Source organism: Delphinapterus leucas, chromosome 3, assembly GCF_059928025.1.
Source record: "Delphinapterus leucas isolate spDelLeu-1000000601 "Yukka" chromosome 3, BTC_Dleu_Yukka2, whole genome shotgun sequence".
In the NCBI taxonomy this organism is placed as follows: Eukaryota; Metazoa; Chordata; class Mammalia; order Artiodactyla; family Monodontidae; genus Delphinapterus; species Delphinapterus leucas.
Genome location: NC_143131.1, coordinates 23,719,727 through 23,745,054, shown reverse-complemented (window position 1 = coordinate 23,745,054; position 25,328 = coordinate 23,719,727). Strand labels below are relative to the sequence as shown.

The window sequence follows — 25,328 nt, the reverse complement described above, 5'->3', positions numbered from 1 at the left end:
CCACACTATACATTTCATACCTATGGCTCATTTATTTGCCAAGTAGAAGTTTGTACCTCTTAATCTCCCTCACCTACTTCTTTCCTCCCCTATACCTTCCCCTCTGGAAATTATCTGTTCTCTGTATCTGTAACTGTTTCTGTTTTGTTATGTTTGATCATTTGTTTTGCTTTTTACATTTCACATACAAGCAAAGTCATACAGTATGTGTCTTTCTCTGTCTGACTTATTTTATTTACTCTAGATCCATCCATGCTGTCACAAATGGCATAATTTCATTCTTTTGATGGCTAAGTAATATTCCATTGTGTATATATGTATATATACCACATCCTCTTTATCCATTCATTTATCACTGGGAACTTAGGTTGCTTCCATATCTTGGATATTGTAAATAATGCTGCAATAAACGTAGGGGTGCATATATCTTTTCTAATGAGTGTTTTCTTTTTCTTTGGATAAATATCCAGGTGGAATTGCTGGATCATATGGTAGTTTGGTTTTAATAGTTTTGATGAATCTCCACACTGTTTCCCATATTGGCTGCACCAATTTATATTCCCACCAACAGTGCATGAGAGTTCCCTTTTGTACACATCCTGTCAGCCTTTTTGCTTGTTGTTTTTTGATAATAGCATTATGACAGTTGCGAGGTGATATCTCACTGTGGTTTTGATTTGCATTTCCCTGATGATGAGTGATGTTGAGCATCTTTTCATGTGCCTGTTCACCATCTACATGTCTTTGAAAACACGTCTATTCAGAACCTCTGCCCATCTTTTAAACAGGTTGTTTGGTTTTTGTATATTTTGGCTATTAACCACTTATTGGATCTATTTTGGCTATTAACCACTTACTGGATCTATCATTTGCAGATATCTTCTTCCATTCAGTAGGCAGCCATTTCATTTTGTTGATTGTTTCTTTCACTGGTCAAAAACTTTTTAGTTTGATTAAGTCCCATTTATTTATTTTTGCTTTTGTTTCCCTTGCTTGAGTAGATATATCCAAAAAATATTACTAAGACCAATGTCAAAGAGCTTATTGCCCATGTTTTCTTTTAGAACTTTTATGGTTGCAGTTCTTACATTTAAGTCTTTAATCCATTTTGAATTTATTTTTATGCATGGTGTGTAAAAGTAGTCCAGTTTGATTCTTCTACATGTATCTGTCCAGTTTTCCCACAACCACTCATTGAAGAGACTATCTTTTCTCCATTGTATATTTTTGCCTCCTTTGTGGTAGATTAATTGCCCATGTAAGTGCAGGTTCACTTCTGGGATCTCTATTCTGTTTCAATGATTTATATGCCTGTTTTTGTACAAGTACCATACTGTTTTGATTACTGTAGCTTTGTAGTATAGTTTGAAATCAGAGCTCATGGTACCTCCAGCTTTGTTCTTCTTTCTCAAGATTGTTTTGGCTATTCAGGGTCTTTCATGTTTCATACAAATTTTAGAATATTTCTTCTAGCTCTGTGAGAAATCACTTTGGTATTTTGATAGAGATTGTATTGATTCTGTAGGTTGCCTTAGGGAATATGGATATTTTATATACATTATACACAGAACTGATTCTTATAATCCATGAACATGGTATATCTTTCCATCTGTTTGTGTATTCTTCAATTTCTTTCATCAGTGTTGCATAGTTTAGCAAGTACAGGTCCTTAACCTCTTTAGATTTATTCCTATGTATTTTATTCTTTTTGATGTGATTGTAAATGGTATTGTCTTCTTAATTTCTCTGATAGTTCATTTTTAGTGTCTAGAAATATAACAGATTTCTGTATATTAGCAATAATTTTGTATCTTCCAACTTTACCAAATTATTGATGAGTTCTAGTATTTTTTTGGTGGCATCTTTAGGATTTTCTAAGTGTAGTATCATGTCATCTGCAAACAGTGACAGTTTTTATTCTTCCTTTCTAATTTGGATGACTTTTATTTCTTTTTCTTGTCTGACTGCTGTGGCTAGGACTTCCAAAAGTATGTTGAATAAAAGTGGTGAAAGTGTGTATCCAGGTCTTGTTACTGATTTTAGAGAAACTCTTTCAGCTTTTCAACACTATGATTTTAGCTGTGGGCTTGTAATATATGGCCTTCATTATGTTGAGGTATATTCCATCTAAACCCACTTTGTGGAGAGTTTTTTTCTTATATAAATGAATGTTGAATTTTGTCAAAAGCTTTTTCTGCATCTATTGAAAGATCATATGATTTTTATTCTTCAATTTGTTAATGTGGTATATCACATTGATTTGCAAATACTGAACCATCCTTTCTTCCCTGGGATAAACCCCATTTGATCATGGGGTATGAACCTTTTAATGTATTGTTGAATTCATTTTGCTAACATTTTGTTATGGATTCTTGCATCTTTGTTCATCAGTGGTATAGGCTTGTAATTTTTTTGTGTTATCTTCATCTGGTTTTGGTATCAGGATGATGCTGACCTCTTATCCTTTTTAATTTTTTGGAATATAGTTTGAGAGATTGGTGTTAACTCTTCTATAAATGTTTGGTAGCATTCATCTGAGAAAATATCTGGTCCTGGATTTTTGTTTGTTGGGATTTTTTTTTAAATTACTGATTCAATTTTATTACTGGTAACAAAATAATTTTCTATTTCTTCCTGGTTCAATCTTGGGAGGTTGCACATTTCTAAGAATTTGTCCATTTCTTCTAGGTTGTCCATTTTCTTGGTGTATAATTGTTCATAATAATCTCTTATGATCCTTTGTATTTCTGTGATGTAGGTTGTAACTTCTCCTTTTTCATTTCTGATTTTGTTAATTTGGGCCCTCTCTCTTTCTTCTTAAAGAGTCTGGCTAAAAGTTTATCAATTTTGTTTATCTTTACCAAGAACCAGCTCCTAGTTTTATTGATCTTTCCTATTGTGGTTTTTTTTTTTTGGTCTCTATTTCATTTATTTCTGCTCTTATCTTTATAACTGCTTTCCTTCTACTAACTTTGGGTTTTATTTTTTCTTCTTTTCCTAGTTCCTTTAGATGTAAAGTTAGGTTGTTTCTTTGAGGTTTTTCTTGTTTCCTGAGATAGGCTTTTCTTGCTATAAACCTCCCTCTTAGACCTGTTTTGGCTGTATCCCAAAGGTTTTGGGTCATTATGTTTTTTTCACTTAGTCCATTTACATTTAAAGTAACTGTTGAGAGGTAAGTACCTATTGCCATTTTGTTAATTGTTTAGGGGTGGTTTTATAGTTCTTTTTTGTTCCTTTCTTCTTCGTTTTCTCTTCTCCCTTTTGATTTGATGGCTGCCTTTAGTGTTTTGCTTGGATTCCTTTCTCATTTGCATGTATGTATCTGCTATAGATGCTTGAGTGGTATCAGGATGATGCTGGCCTCTTGGTATGAGTTTGCAATTATTCATTCTTCTTTAAATTTTTGGAATAATTTCAGAAGGACAGGTAATAACTCTTATATAAATGTTTGGTAGAATTCATCTGTGAAGACATCTGGTCCTGAACTTTTGTTTGTTGAGAGTTACCGTGAGGTTGTTACCATGAGGTTTATATATAGCCATCCATATATATATGATTATTTTAAGTTTCAGATCTCTTAAACTCAAACTTTAACAACACTGCATTTTTTACTCCCCAGCCCCACTCCACATTTACTGTTTTGACATATTTTACATCCTTTTGTTTTGTGTATCCCTTAGTTATTTATTATATATATAGATGATTTTACCACTTTGGTCTTTTAACCTTCCTACTAGCTTCATACATCGTTGATTTACCACCTTTACTGTATACTTACCTTTACAAAAGAGATTTTTCCTTTTGTAATTTTCTATTTCTAGTTCTGCTTTTCTTTTCTACTCAGAGAAATCCTTTTTCTTTAAATTTGGTTTGGTGGTGCTGAACTCTTTAGTTTTGGCTTGTCTGTAAAACTTTTGATATCTCCATCAAATCTGAATGAAACCTTGCCTGGAAGAGTATTATTGCTTGTAGGTTATTCCCTTTTCATCACTTTAAATATACTGTGTCACTCCCTTCTGGCCTGTATAGTAACTGCTGAAAAGCTGACTGATAGCCTTATGGGAATTCCCTTGTACATAATTTGTGGCTTTTTCCTTGCTGCTTTTAATATTCTCTCTTTATCTTTAATTTTTGTAATTTAGTTACAATATATCTTGGTGTGGTCCTCTTTGGGTTGATCCTGTTTTGGACTCTGCTTCTTGGCCTGAATGCCTGTTCCCTTTCTCAGGTTAGGGAAGTTTTCTGCTATAATGTCTTCAAATATGTTCTCTGCCCCTTTCTCTCTCTTCTCCTTCTGGACCCCAAAATGTGAATCTTAGTATGCTTAATGTTGTACTAGAGGTCTCTTAAGTTGTCCTCCTTTATTTTATTTATTTTCTTTTTGTTGTTCAGCTTCAGTGATTTCCACTACTCTGTCTTCTTCCAGCTTGCTGATCTGCTCTTCTGTATCATCTAATCTGTTGATTCATTCTGGTCTATTTTTTATTTCAGTTATTGTATTCCTCATGTATTTTGGTTCTTCTTTATATTTTCTTAACTCTTTGTTAAAATCTTCTAACTTGTCACTTTGTTCATCCAATCTTCTCCCAAGTTCTTTGAACATTTTTATGATCATTACCTTGAACTCTTTATTGTGTTGATTGCTTCTCTCCACTTCACTTACTCCTTCTTGTGGGGTATTATCTTGTTCCTTCATTTGGAACATATTGCTCTGTCACCTCATTTTGCCTAATTTGCTGTTTTTATTTCTATGTATTTGGTAGGTTGGTTACATTTCCTGACCCTGGAAGTGACCTTTTGTAGTAGATGTCCCATGTGCCCCAGCAGTGCACTCCCCTCTAGTCACCAGAGCTATATCCTCTAGGGGTGCCCTCATGTGGCCTGCATGGTTCTTCTGTTGAGGCAGATTGAGTATTGCAGATGGTCTGGTAGGAGTGGCTGGCCCCAGGTCTAGTTGGTTACCAGGCTCTGCCTTGTGTGGAGGCTGCAGGCTACTGGGTCTCAAGGGGCAGGGTGACATGGTAGCTGGCTCTGGGGCCAGATATCCTGGGGCTATTACTGGCCCACAGGTGGGCAGAGTTGGTGACTGGGGTGATTGTGGGGCCAGGGATCCTGAATTTCATGTCAACCTGTTGTTGGACAGAGCGAGGTCCCAGGGGATCCTGGACTGGTGTCTGCCCACAAGTGGGTGATGTTGGGTACTGTGGCTAGTTCTGGGCACTAGTGGCAGAGCTGGGTCTTGGAGTCTCTGGTTTCAGGGACCAGGGGCCCCAGAGTTGGTGCCAGCCTTCTGTGGGGTAGGGATGGGGCCCAGGGGGTCCTGGGGCTTGTGCCTGCCCACTGGCTGATGAGGCTGGTCCCAGGGCAAGTGCCAGCCCACTGGTGGGTGAAGCATGTTAGTACACCTATTAAAATATCCCCAAAATCGTCCCCCAAAGTTTCCTAATTCCCCTTTGTAATACTTCCCTCCCATACATCCTGGAACCAAACCCTGTTCCCAGGCAAACAATGAACTACTTTATGGCAATATAGATTAAATTTGATTGGATTTTCTTGACTTTATACAAATGAAATCATACAGTATTTATTCTCTTCTGTCCAACTTCTTTCATTTAGCGTAACTATCTTGAGATTTTCCATATTGTTGTGTGCATTAATAGTTTAATTTTCTAATTGCTGAATAGTATTCCAAAGTGTGGAAATACCACAATTTGCTTATCTGTTCATTGCTTATCTGTACTTATTCATTGATATTTTGAGTTGTTTCAAATACTTGGATATTATAATACATTTATACACATTTGTATATAAGTACACATACAAATATTTGTGTATCAGTATTTGTATAGTTACATGCATTCACTTTTCTAGAGTAAATATCTAGGAGGGTTATGATTGGAACATGTGGTGGTTATATGTCTAACTTTTAAAATGGTTATACAATTTTAAATTCCTATCAGCATGTGTGATGGTTCCAATTTCTCTACATCCTCACCAACCCTTGGTACTGTCAACTATTTTAATTTTAGCCATTCTAATAGATGTATAATAATATCTCCATCACCTTTATGGCTAATGATGTTGAGCATTTTTTTCATATGTTTATATGTCACCAATACATGTTTTTTGATGAAGTGTCTATTCAAAATTTGCCTAAATTTTACTGGGTTATGTCTTTGTTATTGATTTGAAGACACACACACACACACACAAACACACACAAACACACACACACTGGATACAAGTCCTTTATCAGATATATGATTTGCAAATATATTCTCCCCAAGTCAGTGGATTGTATATCCATTTCCTTAAAGTGACTTTCAAAAAGCAAAAATTCTCAATTTTAATAAAATCCAGTTTATTAACTTTTAAATTTATGGATGAAGCTTTTAGTGTCTTATATAGGAAGCATCTGCCTAATCTCAAAATTCTCATTCTATTTTTTTTCATGTAGGAGATTTATTGCTTTTAGTCATATTTATATCTATGATTCATTTTAAGTTTTTATATGGTGTGAGTTATGGATCAAAGTTTTTTTTTCTTTTTTGTATATGGTTAGTTTACATTGGAAATGCAATGTTTCCTGCACCATTGGTTGAAAAGACTATACTTTTCACTGAATAAACTTTGTACATTTGTCAAAACTCAATTGTTTATATAAGTATGAAACTAACTCTGGACCCTCTTCTATTCCAATTATATATTTATCTATGTTTACAAAAATGCCACACTGTTGTATAGCTTTATAAAAAAAGTCTGTAAATTAGGTAGTATTCGTCATTTAACTTTTTTTTTTTCTACCTGAAGTTGCTTGGTAATTCTAGGCCCTTTACATTTTCATATATCAAGTGCTATAAAAGAGTCTCCTGAAATTTTCATCGGGATTGTGTTGAGTCCATTGATCAATGTAGGCAGAATTGATAATAACTTAATGATATTGAATATATTAATCCATATACAATGTGCATTTCTCCACTCATGGAGGGTTTTTTCAGCCATGTTTTGTGGTTTTATGTCTACATATCAAGAACATATTTTATATTTTTTGTTGCTTTATTGCACTGGCAAGAACGTCCAGGACAATGCTAAATAGAAGTGATAAGAAGAGAAGTCCTTTCCTTCCTCCTTGTCTTATGAAGAAATTAGTTTTTCATTATTAAGTATGATGCTGTTAGTCAATTTCTGCTTTTGTATTTAAAATATGTTCCTTATAGAATCATATAGCTGTGTTTTGCTTTATTGCACAGTGTAACATTCTGTTCCTTTTAATTGTGATGTTTAGACCATGTATATTTAATGTGACTATTGATACTATTAGGTTTAATTAATCATCTTGCTATTTGTTTTCTTATTGCTCAATCTTTGTTTCATCTTTCTTATTTTCTGCTTTCTTTGGATTAATACTGTATTTTATTTTGCATTCCTTTTTATTTCCTTTTTTTATGTTATCACTCTTTCATTTCTTTCTTTTTTTTTTGCTGGGTATAGAATTTTAGATTGAGGGTTGTTTTTTTTTTTTTTTCTAGCTCTATAGTAAAGATTTTTCACTGCCTTTATGTTTATTTTTTCTCTTTGTAACTTAGTTGTTCCTTAGGATGCATTTAAATTTTGTCACTGGTTTTAAGCAATTTGATTACGATGTGATTTTCTATAACATGCTTCATATATTTTGTACTTGAAGTTTATTAAGCTTCTTGGATCTGTGAGTTTATGAGTTTTCTCAAACTTGGAAAACTTTTCAACCACTCTTTCTTGAATAATTTCACCCTACCCTCCTCCTCTTTTAGATCATTTAATTATGTTAGGTGTCTTGAAAGTGCAACACAACTCACTGGTGCTCTAATTTTTAATCCCCCCACCATAATCATTTAAAATATTTCCCATTCATCTTCAAGTTTACTATTTTTTTTCTTGCAATATCTAACCTGCTCTAATTCTATCAGAGTATAATTTTCAACTCACAGACTGTAGTTTCTCCTCTAGAAGTTCTATGGAAGATATATATCTATATCTATCTATTTATCTATCTATATCTATATTATTTCCTTAACCTTTTCTCTAGTTAAATATAGAGAATGCATTTTAAATAACTTTTTAAATACCACTGTCAGCTAATTCTGTCAACCGTGTCATTTCTGGGTTAGTTTCAATTGACAGATTTTTCTTTGCAGTCACATTTCCCATTTTTGCTTACCTGTGATTTTTGATTGCCTGACAAATATTGTGTTTATGCTGTGTTAGCTGTGTGATAGCTTTTCATTTCTATAAATACTATTGATCTGTGTTCAGATGTGTGGCTAAGTTACTTGAAACAGCTTAAACCTTTTGGCCCTTGCTTTAGCAGCCCTTTGTCTAGATCTAATTTTGCCCCATAAATCAAGTAAGACATTTCTGAAATTCTACCAAAGCCCCATGAGTTATGAGCTTTCTACTTTGGCTGATGGGAATTATTTCCAGACACATGCCAGTTCAATTGTGCTCCCTCTGGCCCTTATAATTGGTTACATCTATGGCTTCATTTTATCTGCTCTCATGCATGCTCTGATTAGCACTCAGCTGAAGAGTTGAGCAGGATCCTCTTAATATTTCTGTGGCTCTCTCTCTGTGAAGCTCTATCCTATGAAGTCCTCTGCCCAGCAAATTCTACCCACCTTGGTCTCCTTGGACTCTCAGCATTATCTCCTGAATTCAAGGGATTGACAGGTTCCATCTGGGCTCCCACTTCCTGCATTATTGTTTAGAAACCCTCCCAGGCAGCAGCCAGTTTTGAGGATCACATCATTTCTTCCTCTTTTCTCAGGAATTACCCTCTCTGTCTCCTGGTATCCAATGCTTCAAAAATAATTGTTTCATATATATTTTTTATTTGGATTTTAGTGGGTTTTGGCAGGGGGTGTGTGTGTGTGTGTGTGTGTGTGTGTGGTAAATCCAGCCCCTGTCATTTTATATTTGAAGAGGACATTCAAAATATCATTTTGAACATGTTTTTGATAATATAATTGTAGCCATTCATTTTAGATAAAATGGATTGCATAGGTAATTTTGTAGCAAATAAGACATCTATAATTCTCCCCTCAGTAGATACTCCAGTGCTATTTATTCTACTTTCATCAAGTACTTCATCTTTTAAACAGTTTATCAATCTATTTTTTTAATTAAGTAGAGCTTATATAATATATATGGGTTTATGTATTTTACTAATTGTGAATATTTGCTAATGTCATTACAGTTCTTGATAAACTTCTATTGTATAGATAACATACTATCATGTAGGTAATGCATCACTGATGAAAATTTAGATTGTCTGGAGATATATATCTGATAATTTCTTCATGATACAATTTTAGGAGAAAAATTTCTTGATCAGAGACTGATAGTAAAACTTGCAACCTTGCTTTATGGTATATAAAAGTGGCTAATACCTTTTTAAGTCCATAGCTCTTCCAGAAATATTTACTTTTTATAGGGTACTCAAGTCTTGAAAAAACAATAAGCAGTAGTTTTACCTGTAAAAATCTCAAGAATTATGACAAAGGGAAGAAAAATATTTGGAGAACAAATGAATCTGAAATTATGTTCCTAAAATTATACTGTCAAGTCTGACAAAATATAAGGCCATGCCTGAAAATATAACATTAGACTGATTCCTGTTAGCATAAAAATGTATGCAAAAAAAAAGCTTTAGATATTCAATTATAGTGTGAAAAACAGCAATAATTCAACAAGGAGACAACATTATAATATTTAACTCTTTCGTTTGCTCTGATAGCATTTAGAAGGATGATTGATCCCCAGAGCAGAAATAGGCTATGATAAACATCATGGAACATTTTCCAGGGAAAGTTTGGGAAGTAATTCTCACCCACCAGTAAATCTGTTCAACAAACATATTTTCTGAAATACATCTGCCACTTGCAACATAAGATTATGGTTACAATTAGCAGCTGTTGTCAGCTCCACTTCACCTCATTAGTAATCATGGATTTCCTAAGTTATAGCTTTACAGCTATAACTTGATTGTAGCTTTACAGGTTCTGAAAAAACATGTTGTCTCATTTCACACCAATTTTATGCTCAACATATTTAAAGGTTCAACGAATTTTAGAAGAAATCAGTTCTACCACAGTCAAATAGAGAAGTAAATACAAAACAAACCTGCTGGTGAGAAATTTAGTTATGTCACCATAAAATGTACATGATTCCACCATAAACTGGAATAAGTGCCTTCATATATACCAGTACTTCTATAATATTTGCTTGATTTTATTAGAGTAAAATAATAGTAATTTTAAAATCATGTCAATAATATTTGGAAAAAAATAAAGGTTTGAACTATTTGTTGAAGCAGTATAGCCATTCTCAAGGAAGGTTTCATAGTTTGTAGCTAGAAAACACATTTCTGGAAAGCAGTAGCTGGAAAAGAATGAGCAAACTCATAGCCTAATTATATTGATTATATTATATAATTATATTGACTTAGTGGAAGATGTACCTGGAATTCAGGAAAGGAAAAGGAATACTATCTTTGATGTATTCCTACATATTACTGATTTGTTCTGGTGTAATTTAATTTACATGTTTTTTTGTAGTAGGTGAAAATATAGGGATCTGCTATGTGTTTAATTCTTAATTGTAGAGCTTAAAAAACAAACAAACAAACTAGAACCAGAGTTCAGCTTCCACAGTGTCAGCTCACTTGTGATCTTTTTACCTTGTTATTTTTGCTGCCTATATGATTGGCTCCTGTTTCTGCAAAACATATTCATTCAAAAAATTATGCCAATGATCTTTTTTAAAACTTATTGTTAGATCAATAAAGTATTGTTTTAATAAGCCATCTGCTGGGATATAGAGACAGTTTTGTCTCACGTTATGTGTTTATCAGCCTCTTTTTGGTCATTTGTTGTAATCCAGTGTACTTATTATTAATAGGTAAACCAGAACATCCTATTCTGTGTTGAAAATAGAGCACTGGCTGATAAATAAATGAAAATTATCTCTGGGCTTTGAAAAACTGCAAGAAATCATTTGCAGTGGGGCAAATTTATAAATACAGATCTGGAAGTTTGCAGAGTTAATGTTAAAGTGAACTATTTAAAAATCATCAAAGTGACTCTCCTTCATGAATTATTAACTTGAAAACAGTGCTTTTCAAGGTTGAACCTAAGAGTAGGGCAGCCAGAAACACAGACCTATTTTGATCCCACATAAGCTCAAAGTGAGTCAAAGCTAGATTTGTATAATGTTAGAATTGTTAACTATTCCTCAATCATAGAAATCTCCATGCTAATCTCTAGGGCATGTAGCAATGGGTAAAAAGCGATTTTTATTTTACTTCTGATCTTTGATGCAAGTGATAGGAAGGAATCCAAGATCTATTCAGCGATAAGCAGATAATGGTTAACTACTGACCTTTCCAACAATGGAGATAAATATATACAGGTGAATATTATGAATTGAGATTCATTCAACACATAGATGTGGTTATGTGGTTATGCTCTTTTATTTGCTTTCTTTGTGTTCCTTTTAGGATTGTTTGTATTCATAAGCAGAATTTGGTGTAAGTACTTCAGGAAAAAAAAAACATTTTTTAAATGTTCCAATGTTTAATGTTTAAATGTTCCAATGTTTCTCAGGCCACATCAGGAACTAAATTGTAGGAGGATTGAAACCTAGACATAGGAAACACTATTATCTTTTGTCTTAGCACTATTTAAGCAATAAAAATTAAAAAGAGAAAATTTCATATGACTTTTATTCTTGATCTTAGTACATTAATGAGTATTTTAAAAAATAAGAACTTTCTCAGATCCTTGTCTGACAATGAATGCTTAGTTAAAACTCAACATAACTTTTGCTTCTAGGAAATATATACACTACTATGCATTTTTATATAATTATTTTTATATTTAGGTTTAAAATTTTTCTCTATTTACTTAGGATTTCCCACCCCAGGATAGTTAATCTTGGGCAGCGACCATATGTCACATGAGTTTTTTTTTTCTAAATCCCCAAATTCTTTTTATAGCAACCATGTAGAAAAATTACAATCATAATTATTGCAAAAATAAGGGAATACTACCATTTCCATGTAGCTCTATTGTACACTGCACAACACTTCCAAAGGATAACAAGGTGAATGTCCTGGTTTCATATTTTGGGAGTGAGGTACAGGAAGAAATCTGAGACCAACTATGCTAAGATTTTAGCTATTTTATCTTTGAGATGAAATCTAATATATATACATGTAATATGTATATTTTCCACATGCCCAAATACTCACTTTGAAGCAGTATTTTTGAGTTTGAAACAATAATTTTACAAAATTTAGCAGAAAGTAAATTAGGTAAGCACCATCATATACTATATTAAGTTGTTAAAATTTTTGAAGTCTGAGTTTACTAACGGATCCCTTAAGTTAAGCACAGTCCTTATAATAATGGACTAAGTCACATTTTATTAAAATAACCCAAAGAAATCATCGAATTTAGATAAATGTACTTTTAACCAACATTTTAAAAATTGCCAATGTTTCACAATGTTTAGAAACCTAAATGTCTATTTTTTGTCAAAGTCAGTGCCTGATAGTGGATATATTATGGATTTATAATGGGAGTTGTTAATTCCCTAATTCACCAGATTAAAAGGGAGTTCATTTGCTAAGTGTCTTTAATAGAAACCTAGAAAATAGAGGATGCCACCAGATGCTGATTAGTCTGTTAGTTCTCTTGTCATTGTTGCTCCTTTGGCTGTCCTTATTCTAACCAGTTTATCCCATGGTCTTAACCTTGCTATACAAAGCCTTATCTATGGACTTTACAACATGGGATTCACCTAAGAGTTTTTTAGAAATGCAGAATAACAGTTCCCACACTAGACTTACTGAATCGGAATCTGTTTTTACTAAGATCCCCATGTGACTCATATGAACATTAATGTTTGAGACACAATTAGATTCCTACACGGCTCAATTAAACACTCAGCAGCAGAAATCTCAAACATGCAAAAATGGTAGCTAGTACATCTGTGGTTCTTTGTCATTTCAGTTTTTATTTGGAAAAGGCTAAAGGGAGAGATTGGAGGAAGACCTTTGATTCAGCTGAAATGATCTTTGAATAGAGAACCATTCAAGAGCCATGTATTTTACAACAGCCTCTGCATATTCACTTATAAGGACTCTGTGGACACATGTTTTTATGTGTTATTTTCAACATAATTTCAATTTATCCAATGCAATTGACTCTATCAACTTTAATATGACTTTAATATGTCTCAAGCACTGCAATAGGTCTATGATAGGATAAATTAATCAAGTGACAATTAAAAACTCACTTAAAAGCTGCCACAAGGATTCATGAGTATAACTAAGGACTCTGAAGTACACATATCATAGAATAGTAATAATGAAAACAGCCAACTACATCAAATTATCTAAATGACAATTACATTAAATAAAAATTCAAGAAAATTATCGGTATTTTACTTGTCATATTTATCAGACCATCATGTGAACTGCCTATAACTTTAAGAAATGGTAGATGAATTAATAATTTTAAAACAATGCCTGGAATTATGAGTCTCTTTTCTGCTAGATACTCTGTTGATCGGCATTCGGATATGGACCGGATTTTCAGTATTCACTCAGAAAATGGTTCTATTTTCACTTTGAAGCCTCTTGACCGGGAGTCAACCCCTTGGCATAACATCACCATTACAGCCACAGAGATAAGTAAGTTGGAAATATATCCACCTGAACACATTATTTTTCACCAAAATAGTAAAATAATAGCATTAAGTAGACTCTTTTACTTGAGTGGAATGAATTTCCACTCTTGCTGAATTAATTCTCTCAGCAAGAGCTGAGAGAAATGATTTAGAATGTGTTGGATTTTTAAATTATTTTAATGATTATCAAATATTCATTTTATTTTAAACTTGATTTTCTTTTACATCTCACTATAGGATAAAAATATAATCTAACCTCATAAAAATAATCAGTCTAAGAAAATTATCTCTTACAAATAATATTCACTCTCAATTATATTCTCCTCTGTCATGCTCTTCATCTGAACCGTGTAAGAAAGCTGAGATATCCATCAGCAATCCAATCAAGAAGTGAACACCCCAGAAATGATCTGTTGCTAAGTTACAAACGGGGCAAGCAATATCACTACTACTCTGTAAATGAGACTGAAATCTTACACATGTTCTCATTGCAGATAACTCAAAACAAAGTAGCCGCATTCCTGTTTTCATCAGAATTCTGGATATAAATGACCATGCTCCAGAACTTGCCATGTACTATGAAACATTTGTCTGTGAAAATGCAAAACCTGGGCAGGTAAGTTATTATAAACTTAAAAAAAAATTTTCTCTTCACAAAGGCAGATGACACTACATTAATTTACTTGCACATTTTTTTTCATGCAAACTACTGTCAGTCTTCCTTGTCACTTGTTTATCTCTCCTTACCAAAAAAATCACAATAATCTTAAAAAGATGATTTTTTAAATATTTTATAATCTATGATATAATAGGAAAAATTATAATATATGCTTTAATTTATAGACTAGGTACATAATGAATATCACATATATAAAAATTTCCTACCTGGATTCATAATCATACTGATACTGAGCTATAATCATGAATAGAATGAACATAAATTATTAAATAAAACATGAAGTATGAAAATAAAATTGTTGTGTTAATATAAAGGAAATCATAATAATTGTCTTGTTGATTACATTTTGCTACTTTGAGTTGCTCAATCAGGACATTTTGGTTTGAGACAAGTTATATTTTGTTTCTGATTTTTTGACTTTAATATTAGTGAGATAAAAAAGAGTGTACAAGAGTTAAAAAGTCCTCATATAAAGTAATATTTCAGGTATCTCTAAAGTAATTTTAAGAAAATGCAGAATATGTTCATTTTTTACACTAATACAGTATTTTACAAATACAAATACTGTATTTTACAAATACAAACTACTTAAATGTTATTGAAAGAAATTTTAACGAGTTATTTAGATATTTCCTTGAGGAAAAAGTAGCTAGATGGTAAGAATCATATGTAATTCTATCATGTTCTTTTAATATAGAAAATAAAGTGAAATATAGTCTTTCTTCTATTCCAGTAGAGGTTATAATGAACTGAATATTTCTGCCCCCTCAGAATTCATATGTTGAAGCCCTATCCCCCAGTGTGGCTGTATCATCTGAAGATGGGGGTCTCTAAGGAAGGAATTAAGGTTAAATGAGGTCATAAAGTGGGGCTCTGATCTGACAGTATTAGTGTCCGTTAAAGAAGAGACACCAGAGAGATCACCCTCTATTGTCATACACACGATCAAAGGAAAGGCTATGTGAAGATGTAGCAAGAAGGAAGCTGTCTGAAAGCAAGGAAGAGACCTCTCACTAGAAGCCCACTATGCTGATACACTGATCTTGGTCTTCCAACCTCCAGAATTGTGAGAAAATAAATTTCTGCTATTTAAGCCATTCAGTATATGGTGTTTTGTTATGGCAGCTCAAGCAGACTAAGAAAGAGGTACATATCACATTCCACTTACATACACAGAAATACAAATGAAGTTTTTATTTTCTTTTCACCAGCAAAGAATCATTACACAGTTATTTGGATTAAAAATTGTTTTCCTGGGCTTCCCTGGTGGCGCAGTGGTTGAGAGTCCGCCTGCCAATGCAGGGGACAAGGGTTCCTGCCCCGGTCCGGGAAGATCCCACATGCCGCGGAGCGGCTAGGCCCGTGAGCCATGGCCGCTGAGCCTGCGCGTCCGGAACCTGTGCTCCGCAACGGGAGAGGCCACAGCAGTGAGAGGCCCGCGTACCGCAAAAAAAAAAAAAAAAAAAAAAAAAAAAAATTGTTTTCCTTTTTTCACTTCGTAACAAGTAATGGGCATATTCTCAGTTCGATTATTTTTAATTTGCTGCTTACTTTTCAGAGCATAGCTACACATTAGTTACCTTATTCAACTACCCATTTATTAATGGAAATTTGGTTTACCAACAAAATGTTACTCTAGCAAACAGCACTACAGTGAGCATTATAATACATGTATAGTTGTATACCACCTGGAATCATTTTTCTTTGATGAAATCCTCAAAGAAGAAATAAATTTTATCTATAAATACTCATCAATGCTTCCAAATAGTGCTCAGAATATGTTATATACCTAGTAATAACTTCCACCAAATGTGTATAATTGCTCATTTATTGGGCAACACTAAATTTTAAATACTATCTACCAATATGTAAAATCTCATAATAATTTTTTTTTTTTGCGGTACGCGGGCTTCTCACTGTTGTGGCCTCTCCCATTGTGGAGCACAGGCTCTGGATGCGCAGGCTCAGCGGCCATGGCTCACGGGCCCAGCCGCTCCACGGCATGTGGGATCTTCCCGGACCGGGGCACGAACCCGTGTCCCCTGCATCGGCAGACAGACTCTCAACCACTGCGCCACCAGGGAAGCCCTCATAATAATTTTAACATGAATTCCTCGAAAATTATTGAGGCTAAACATTTTATAGCTATGTTAGTTTCCCAAGGCTACCATGACAAATTTACACAAACTAGATAGCTTGAAACAACAGAAATGTATTCTTTGACACAGTTCTGGAGGCTAGAAGTCCAGAATCAATGTGTCAGCAGGTTCATGCTCTCTCAGAAGGCTTTAGGGGAGGATCCTTCCTTGCCACTTCCTAGCCTCTGTGTTTGCTGGTGATTCTTAGTGTTCCTTGGTTTGTGGACCCAAATTACTCCAATCTCTGTCTCCATTGTTATATGATATTATTTCTGTATCTCTATTTGTGTCCATATTTCCCTCTTTTTGTGAGAACTCCATTCACTGGATTAGGGTCCACCCTAATTCGGTATGACCTCATCTTAACTTGATTACACCTGCAAAGAGCTTATTCCAAATAAAGTCACAACACAGGTACTGGGGATTAGGTCTTAAACATATAATTTGAAGGCACACAAGTCAACTGATAATAGCCTGTAGATATTCTTTACTTATTTATCTATTAGCATGCTTTTTTATTGTTTCATGTGAGTTATTTATATATTACAAAATTAATATTTGATAATGATAAAGTATAATTGATATTAACTAATTAAAATTCTTTTAATATATACTACTGCTATTAACATGTCTATGTCATTGTTCATATAATCGGAAAACAATTTTCCTGTTAAAATTAACAAGGTTAAAAATAAAACATAATATAGATGTCAAGCTACTGATATATATTCTCTCTTAAAATATGTTTAAACAATGGCTCATCTAATCACTTCAAGAACTCAGAGTCATACAATGAAAGGATCAATGATGTTTATGATTAAAATATTACTAAATATTTGTTACATTATTGCTATTCTGGAACAGAAGTTTGAGCAAGAATATTAGATCTTATATAAATTTTTCTATGTCATGTGCCAATCTTGTAAGGAGAAGAATCATATCAAGTTTATATTAATAATTATGCACTTTCAGAAGTATTGTATAAAGAAACATAAGGTTACATGTGTCTCTGTCAATAAAATGAACAAAATTATGGTTAATATCAAAGAGGAAAAAGTATTAACTAGTGAGTATGCAGGTTGGTATGGCCATAGAAGATACACAATAACCAAAACAATGGATACATTAAACTACCGTGAAATTCTAATAATTCTTCATCACAGAATGTTAGACTATTATACCTGGAAGTGGTGCCACTATTTGTTTTTGTAGAAGAGAAGTTTGAAAGTAATGGTAATTAAATGACTGTAATTATAAATCACACAGACGGCAGACCCAGGACTGGAAAACAGGCACCCTGATGTGTAGCTCTGTGTTTTATCCACAATAAAATGCTCAATGGAATTTTTCTGCCCAACCTGTCATTTGCTGCTCCATCTTCACACTATGGTACACCTCTGACCTACAGGGAGCACAGCGGAGAGGTGCTATAATTTCTCAAATTCAACAATGATTTTACAAAACTTTAGAAGCATTTATTTGTATATTCTTCTAAACTTTGCAAATACCATTAAAAAGAAGAGCAAACAATTTGAATAAAGTATGCAATATGATTGTAATTATGGTGCCCCACAGCTTTAAAATCTTCTCCTTTCTCATATTATATGGCATATTGCTCATATTCCCAAAGCTATATTTATAGTTTCCTTAATCTCCAGGAGTGGTTGTGCTAAGCACTTTTGTTTTTTTTAAAAAAACACCTCTGTTATGTCCTTTGCCTTTGAAACAATCATTATCTCGTGGAGGCAACATATTGGTAACCAATTCATAATAAAATGGGCTGGTAGTATATATTAACAATGTTAAAAGACAAAAGACTGGCGTGATCAAATTTTTCTTTTCTTCTCTTGGATACTATAGTGGCCAGGAATCAGATAATGATCCATAGAGGTGCTCTGCAAACTGATACTTGATGGGCATTTTTCATTCTTCATTAAATAAGTTACATTAGACAGAACTACAAAAAAAATCTTGGCAAAATTTTCTGAAAATGGAATTTTTTGTTTAATTTCAGTATTTAATTTCAGTGATATATTTAAAGCTCAAACACTGATTTAAAATGTCTTGTAATAACAAGAGTTGCTTTGTGTGCTCTATTTAATTAATTTTTCTTTGGTTTTAGTTGATTCAGACTGTCAGTGTCATGGACAAAGATGATCCTCCCCGAGGCCACAAATTCTTCTTTGAACCAGTGCCAGAATTTCCCCTCAATCCAAACTTCACCATTGTAGATAATAAAGGTACAGAACATTTTTGAAGACAAATATTATGAAACCTTAAGAGGCAAAATTTTAAAACTGGTCTGACTTGTTTTTTCAGATAATACAGCAGGAATCATGACTCGAAAAGATGGGTATAGCCGCAACAAAATGAGCACGTATCTGCTGCCAATTTTAATCTTTGACAATGATTATCCAATCCAAAGCAGCACTGGCACACTCACCATTCGTGTGTGTGCCTGTGATAATCAAGGTAACATGCAGTCCTGCAATGCCGAGGCCTTGGTCCTCTCTGCTGGCCTGAGCACGGGAGCTCTCATCGCTATCCTTCTCTGTGTCGTCATACTACTTGGTAAACTATGCCCCTGAAAGATATGCCCCTGAGATATGCTCATTCAACTCAAGGAATTCTCTCCCTTATTACCCAGTGATTGCACACTGAAAAGCACTCTTCTTTAGAGCTAAAGGCTGAAAATTTTAACTTGTTATTAAAATTGTTCTTCCAATTGAAAAACAATTGAGTTTTTGACTGTGGATAGTTCTAGCTTTAAAGAGACCGAAAACAAGGATATAATAGCTAGTGATATATAGGTATATTTTAAAATATGTTTTATATTTATAGTGTTTAGTGTTAACTAAGATCGTCCCATTTCTAAGGACATTTCATTTAATAATTGATTTTTCATATCAACTCTATAAGGTAAATGCTTTTATTCTTCTACAGAAAGGTTAGATAACTTACACAAAGTCACTCATTCAGAAAGTGTTTTAACTAGCATTAAAACCCAGATTATTCTATTTCAGAATCCACCTTTCTAAGCATTATCCTCAAAACAAAAAGACTACTTTACAAATAATATTCCTAACAAATACTAAGTTATGTATATCATAAATGGAATTGGCCAGTGCATTTAACTTGTCACAGTAAGATAAACTTTTTTTTTCATAAAATTTGTTAAATGTAGGCACAACACACCAAATTAAATTTTAAGCTCATTTCTTAAAATATCACTATGGCATTGGGGTCATACCTACTCCAGCAATATTTTCTAAATAAAGTCATGCTTCCAAGTGCAAATGCTTTCTTTGAGCATGCCCTAACAGGACAATGATTTAATTCAATTAAACAGTTGTTCCACTGTAACACATTCCCCCAAAACTTGTTTCCATCAAATATTCATCCAAAATGAATGCTTAGGGCAGGAGAGCTAGCCAAATTTATGTCCCAATGCTCATATGTGCTGGCTCCTTTTCACTGCAAATCCTCTCAGGCTATCTGGATAAAATCCCTTTGGCCAGATATTCTTGCAGGACTTCAGTGGGGAACTGATGAAAGTGAGGGGAAAACATTTGTCTCAGTTATGATGATCCAACTATTTAGAAAAACATTTTTCGTAGGATGGTTTAAAACTTAACACACTACTACCATCAGCAGCAGCAGCAGTCCACATCTCCACCTGCTGCTAGAAAGTTCAACTCCTCCATAAAATATTTTTGTATCCTCATGGAGATTAAATGTTGGCTTATGCTTTTAGCTAAGTGCTACTGATATCATATTGCTTTATTTGCTCAAATATTTCTACTTTCCTAATTTAGGACAATATGGAAATATGTATATTTCAAATTTGATTTTTTAATTTCAATATTAATATAACACATACTAACACATAAAGACATGCATGCATACATGAGGGAACATAATCCACCCAAAAAGACAGGTTTAGATATTATAACATTATCCAACTAAACTGGATAATATTTTTCTCTACGCAGAAATCCTAGAAGGCTTCTTTTATTCTGAAAAGTCTGCCATCTTTCTGCCCCAGGAAATATAGAAGGCACACAATTCCTGTATTTTACCTTCTCAATTTATTGCCTAAATGTGGAATGATTTTCTATTATTTTAGTTAAAATGGGTTCTAACTCATAAGGTTTCATTATAAAAGTTCTTTAAGCATCCTTGCTGTTATTTCACGTCTTTATACTAATGGCTGGACATAGTTTCTATATCTCTGAAGTTAGAAGAGTCTGCTTTTTGCAAAATAGTGATATAGCGTGGACAATAATATTTTAGACCTATCCTGCTATACAGTTTGAAGAAATGTAATTCATAGTTTATATCTATGTTACAAGGCAAAGTAGCAGGTTAAAACCTAGGGCAGGGCTTTTTAATCTTTTTGGTTCCTTGGACACCTTTCATAGTGAAGATGAAGCTATGGACCTATTTAGAATAATAATTTAAATTTATAAAAATAAGACATGTAACAAAAGGAAATACATTTATCCAAATTAAACAAAATACATAAAAGCAAAACGTGTTTTATTATTGTCATATGTGCTTTGTTCTAGAACAAGTCTAATGATTATTTGTAATATATCCTAACTATAATACAATATAAAGTATCTGATTTCTATTGGTTTAAAAGTCACACATACTGTTACTATCACTACAGTTTATGCTGATATCAATAGGAAAAAATGTTAAATTCAAGTTATAGTGAAAATATAACTTTCTGTATTACAGAATATAGCATTTTTTTCTACTCCTTACCTTAGTCTCTTTGAATTCTGTTCACATACACCAGATTAAAAACCTCAGTCAAGGGAAAAGAAGCAGATAATTTTGGCCTGACAAAGCAGAAAACCCTCAGAGCAGATTCTGAGGACCATTTGTGAAAGTTCATAAACATTATATTAGTTAAGAAACCCTTAAAACTATTTGACTATATGGTTGTTCTTCTATGCATAGAGAATTTATAAATTAATTCATTCAGTATTAAACTTAGAAAGAACCCTGTTTTTCTACTGCATGATTCACTAGATTTGTGGATTTCAGGTCTATGTTGGACTTAATTTATGATCATCCTTTAACAGAAGACAGTATAGATATGTCTCATTATTAATGAAAAGTTTTTAAAAATGTCTTCAACATGATTCTGAATATAGCTCGGCACCCAAAGCCTGATCTGCAGAGGTTAGTGAAGATACTTCTAATGAATCTTTTGTTTTCTTATTACCAATTAGTAAGAGCTGAGGAAAATGTATTGGCCAATATGACAATAGCATTATATGGGCCTTAAGTGTAGTTACAGGGGCCTCAAGGGCCATGGTGAAGTGCAGTCTCAATGGAAATGAGTTCGTGTAATCTCAAAGACTGAGAAAATGAATGGTAGGTTTCTGAGGCAACATGTTCTTATTTTTCAGTGAGACTTCAGTAGTATTGACAAAACATTTAACTTCCATAAAGTAAGGAAAACCTGGTTTTTATTTCTCCCCAGAAATGTATAAGTATGCTTTTGGAAAATATTCTTTAATTCTTAACTTTCTTATGTATAAAATTATGTACTTGGTTCATTTTCTATGGAAATGTATTTTGTTGGAAATCATGTGATCTTTCTTATGTTTTAAAATGTAATTTTTAATTTCAAAATATATTTATATTTCAAATGTTCATTGTCAAATACATGCATAATAATTTAAATTTCAGTAGTATAACAAGAAATAAGGAAATATGTCATATGTGGGGAAGTTCATAGTTAACTTGATAACATAAGCATGTAAATAATAATACAGCATATACAGGGAGCACAATTAACGTTTCAGCCCCAAAGTTTGAATGCAACTATATATCAAGGAAGTCCTCAGAAATAGGGTAATATCTGTAAGATGAGAACAAGGTAAGGATGAGTTTGAGTTTTAATTTTATATTGTAGCTTATAGAGTTATATTTCAGATTTTAAGCAGGGTTTCAAAACCTGGTCAATAAAAGAAATTAACTAAACAGATGTGACATATGGGAATAGATGAGATTAGTAGCATATATGTATGTGTGTGTGTGTGTACATATGTATGATATATATACACATAACATATATTATACATACATATACACATGATATATGCATATATGTGAGCAATACTTTGCCTGTATTCCCTTGAGTCCTTAAGATAATATTAAATTGGTACTGAATTTCTCTTGGGATAATAATGATTGTAGCTTTAGAATTTTAGTATTTTGAAACAAACATGCATTGGGGAAGAATGAGGTATTACATACTTATAGTTGGCTAAATGCATTCGCCATAGTTGAAGATTTTCAGTGCCAGAGCCCCATAGGAGATTGAGTCTTAAAAGTAAATAAATGGCATTGCAATATCTGTTTCTTTATCAATATAGTACATCCAGTCACTGGCCCAAATCATCCTGTATTTGTGTAGGATAGTTACTCTTTATATCCAAATGAACTTAACACTTCTTACACCACACCAAGGTCACAAATACAAAAGTGCGCTATATTAATTTAAACCCGAATCATGGAATCTCACAATTTTCTCTCTTTGGTTTTTTTCTTCTTGTTGTTGTTGTATTTTTTTTGTTTTGTTTTTGTTAATAGTTTTAGTTGTGCTGTTTGCTGCATTGAAGAGGCAAAGAAAAAAGGAACCTTTGATAATTTCAAAAGACGATGTCCGGGACAACATTGTGACCTACAATGATGAAGGCGGTGGGGAAGAAGATACCCAAGCTTTTGACATTGGCACATTAAGGAATCCAGAAGCAAGAGAAGATAGTAAATTTAGAAGGGATGTAATGCCTGAAACAATTTTTCAGATAAGGAGGACTGTACCTCTGTGGGAAAATATTGATGTGCAAGATTTTATCCATCGAAGATTAAAAGAAAATGACTCAGACCCAAGTGCACCTCCTTATGATTCACTGGCAACGTACGCCTATGAAGGGAATGATTCCATAGCAGATTCACTCAGTTCTTTGGAATCTCCCACAGTAGATTGTAACCAAGATTACGGTTACCTCAGCGACTGGGGGCCTCGTTTTAAAAAACTTGCTGATATGTATGGGGGTGATGATAGTGACCGAGATTAAGAGTATGGTATGACTTCATGGACATCAGTGGAAGTGCTCTCTTTGTTACTAGATGGAGTGGCCTGCATTCTCTTCCTTGGAGGAAAATTTTTTAAAAATCAAAATTACAAACAATACTTAGGTGTTGTCTTAGTAAAAGTTTGCTTAATCAGTAAGTTTCTGTGAATGAACACGAATGACATAGATTTTAAAAAGTAATAATAACCAGTTCACCCTCTTTGACTAACAATCTCTGAAGGAAAGTATATCACATCAATAACCGATAAAAAGTACATAAAAGGCTTTTTGTGCCTTGGCTTAGATATAAGAACTTTATAAATAATGTTTTCTTAACTGACTGACAGTCACCTTTACTATTAAATGAAACTTTGTGCAACTGCTTTGTAAATTAATATGAAAAAAATATCTCTAAAGAAATAGGAATGACTATTACTGCCATATTTATTTAGTTGAAGAATGTCTTTCTGTTAATTCATTCATATTTTTATAAATGTATATTTATATTTTTATATTTTTGTGAAATAAAATAGTATTTATAAAAATAAATTTCACTTTATTTAATTCCTAGAAGCAGTTCAAATCTCACTTATAACATTTTTTAAACATCTTTAAAGGTAAAACATGATTTACTCAGGGGAAAAAGCAGCTAAATTATTGCATGTAATTTGGAAATAGAATGTGGTAGGACTATAGTGAGCTTTGGTACAAGTTGTGATTTTCTCCTGCAACCACTTGAATATGGACAAGTGTTTATTGAATCACTGATGTCTACCCATCGATAAGGATGTGAGACACATTTACAATACAAAAATATTATAAATATACTTGTGAACAATTTTTTTGTACAATTCTTTCCTATGGGATCAACCAGTAAAATTTATTGAGGGTAAATGAACTATGTGTCAGTGATGTGTAGATGAAGAAAAAAATCTAAACCACTCTTCCTTCATCAATAGTATAGTTTCAGAATGAGAAATAATAGTTCCGACTTTTCTCTTTATGATTAGATAATTGATGAAATATAACTTGGGTAACATTTAAAATGTGCATTAACAAATTAGTGGAGTTTTTTTTTATTGATAATTTTGTTGAGGATGTTGGAAGCCATTGTATTTGAAGAAATCTTGAAAAAACTAGTGACAGGTAGACTGGAGATAAGGAACCTTAAGGAATGTAAAGTTTTATTAATGATTGGGACTGTCCAGAAAATAGAATATAGACACCCTAAGACACAGGAAATAAGAATAGAGAGGGATAATTGTGCATAGTAATCATTTGCAAATTTTGAAAGACTGCAATGTAGAAAACTTGCCCTGGATTAGCCTGGAGAATAAAACCTAAACTGAAAGACAGAAACTTCACAAGGAGATTACATGATATCCATTTTCTATGTCATGAATTATCCTCTTTTTCTCCTGTATTATTGTTCCTTTGAGGAACAAATATCTTGCCCAGGGTAATTTCTAGGTGGAATTTATATAGAAATTTGGCTCTGACCAGTCTGTTAGCAAGCCTTTTAAAATAGCAATGACTTATTAACTTATAAATAGGCACTTATGTATTCTGTTACTATGTTGTAAAATATTTAAAGACCAAGACTATTTCAATAATTTTACCACCAGTAGCTAACACATATTAAAGGTTTAATTTAATGCTAAGAAAACAAAAACATACTGGGTATTT

The 25,328-nt window shown here is 33.1% G+C and overlaps 1 protein-coding gene across 1 annotated transcript in view; it reads left to right on the top strand.

The window, feature by feature from the left end:
- Positions 1 to 24,214, top strand: part of CDH9 (cadherin 9) — a 78,635-nt gene extending 54,421 nt beyond the window's left edge. Inside the window, exons 7-11 of the mRNA XM_022581437.2 lie at positions 13,596 to 13,732; positions 14,223 to 14,344; positions 18,668 to 18,785; positions 18,865 to 19,116; positions 23,158 to 24,214. Coding sequence (XP_022437145.2) covers positions 13,596 to 13,732; positions 14,223 to 14,344; positions 18,668 to 18,785; positions 18,865 to 19,116; positions 23,158 to 23,645 — 1,117 coding nt within the window. The 3' untranslated portion in view covers positions 23,646 to 24,214. The remainder of the gene's footprint in view (positions 1 to 13,595; positions 13,733 to 14,222; positions 14,345 to 18,667; positions 18,786 to 18,864; positions 19,117 to 23,157) is intronic.
- The last annotated feature ends 1,114 nt before the right edge of the window (positions 24,215 to 25,328 follow it).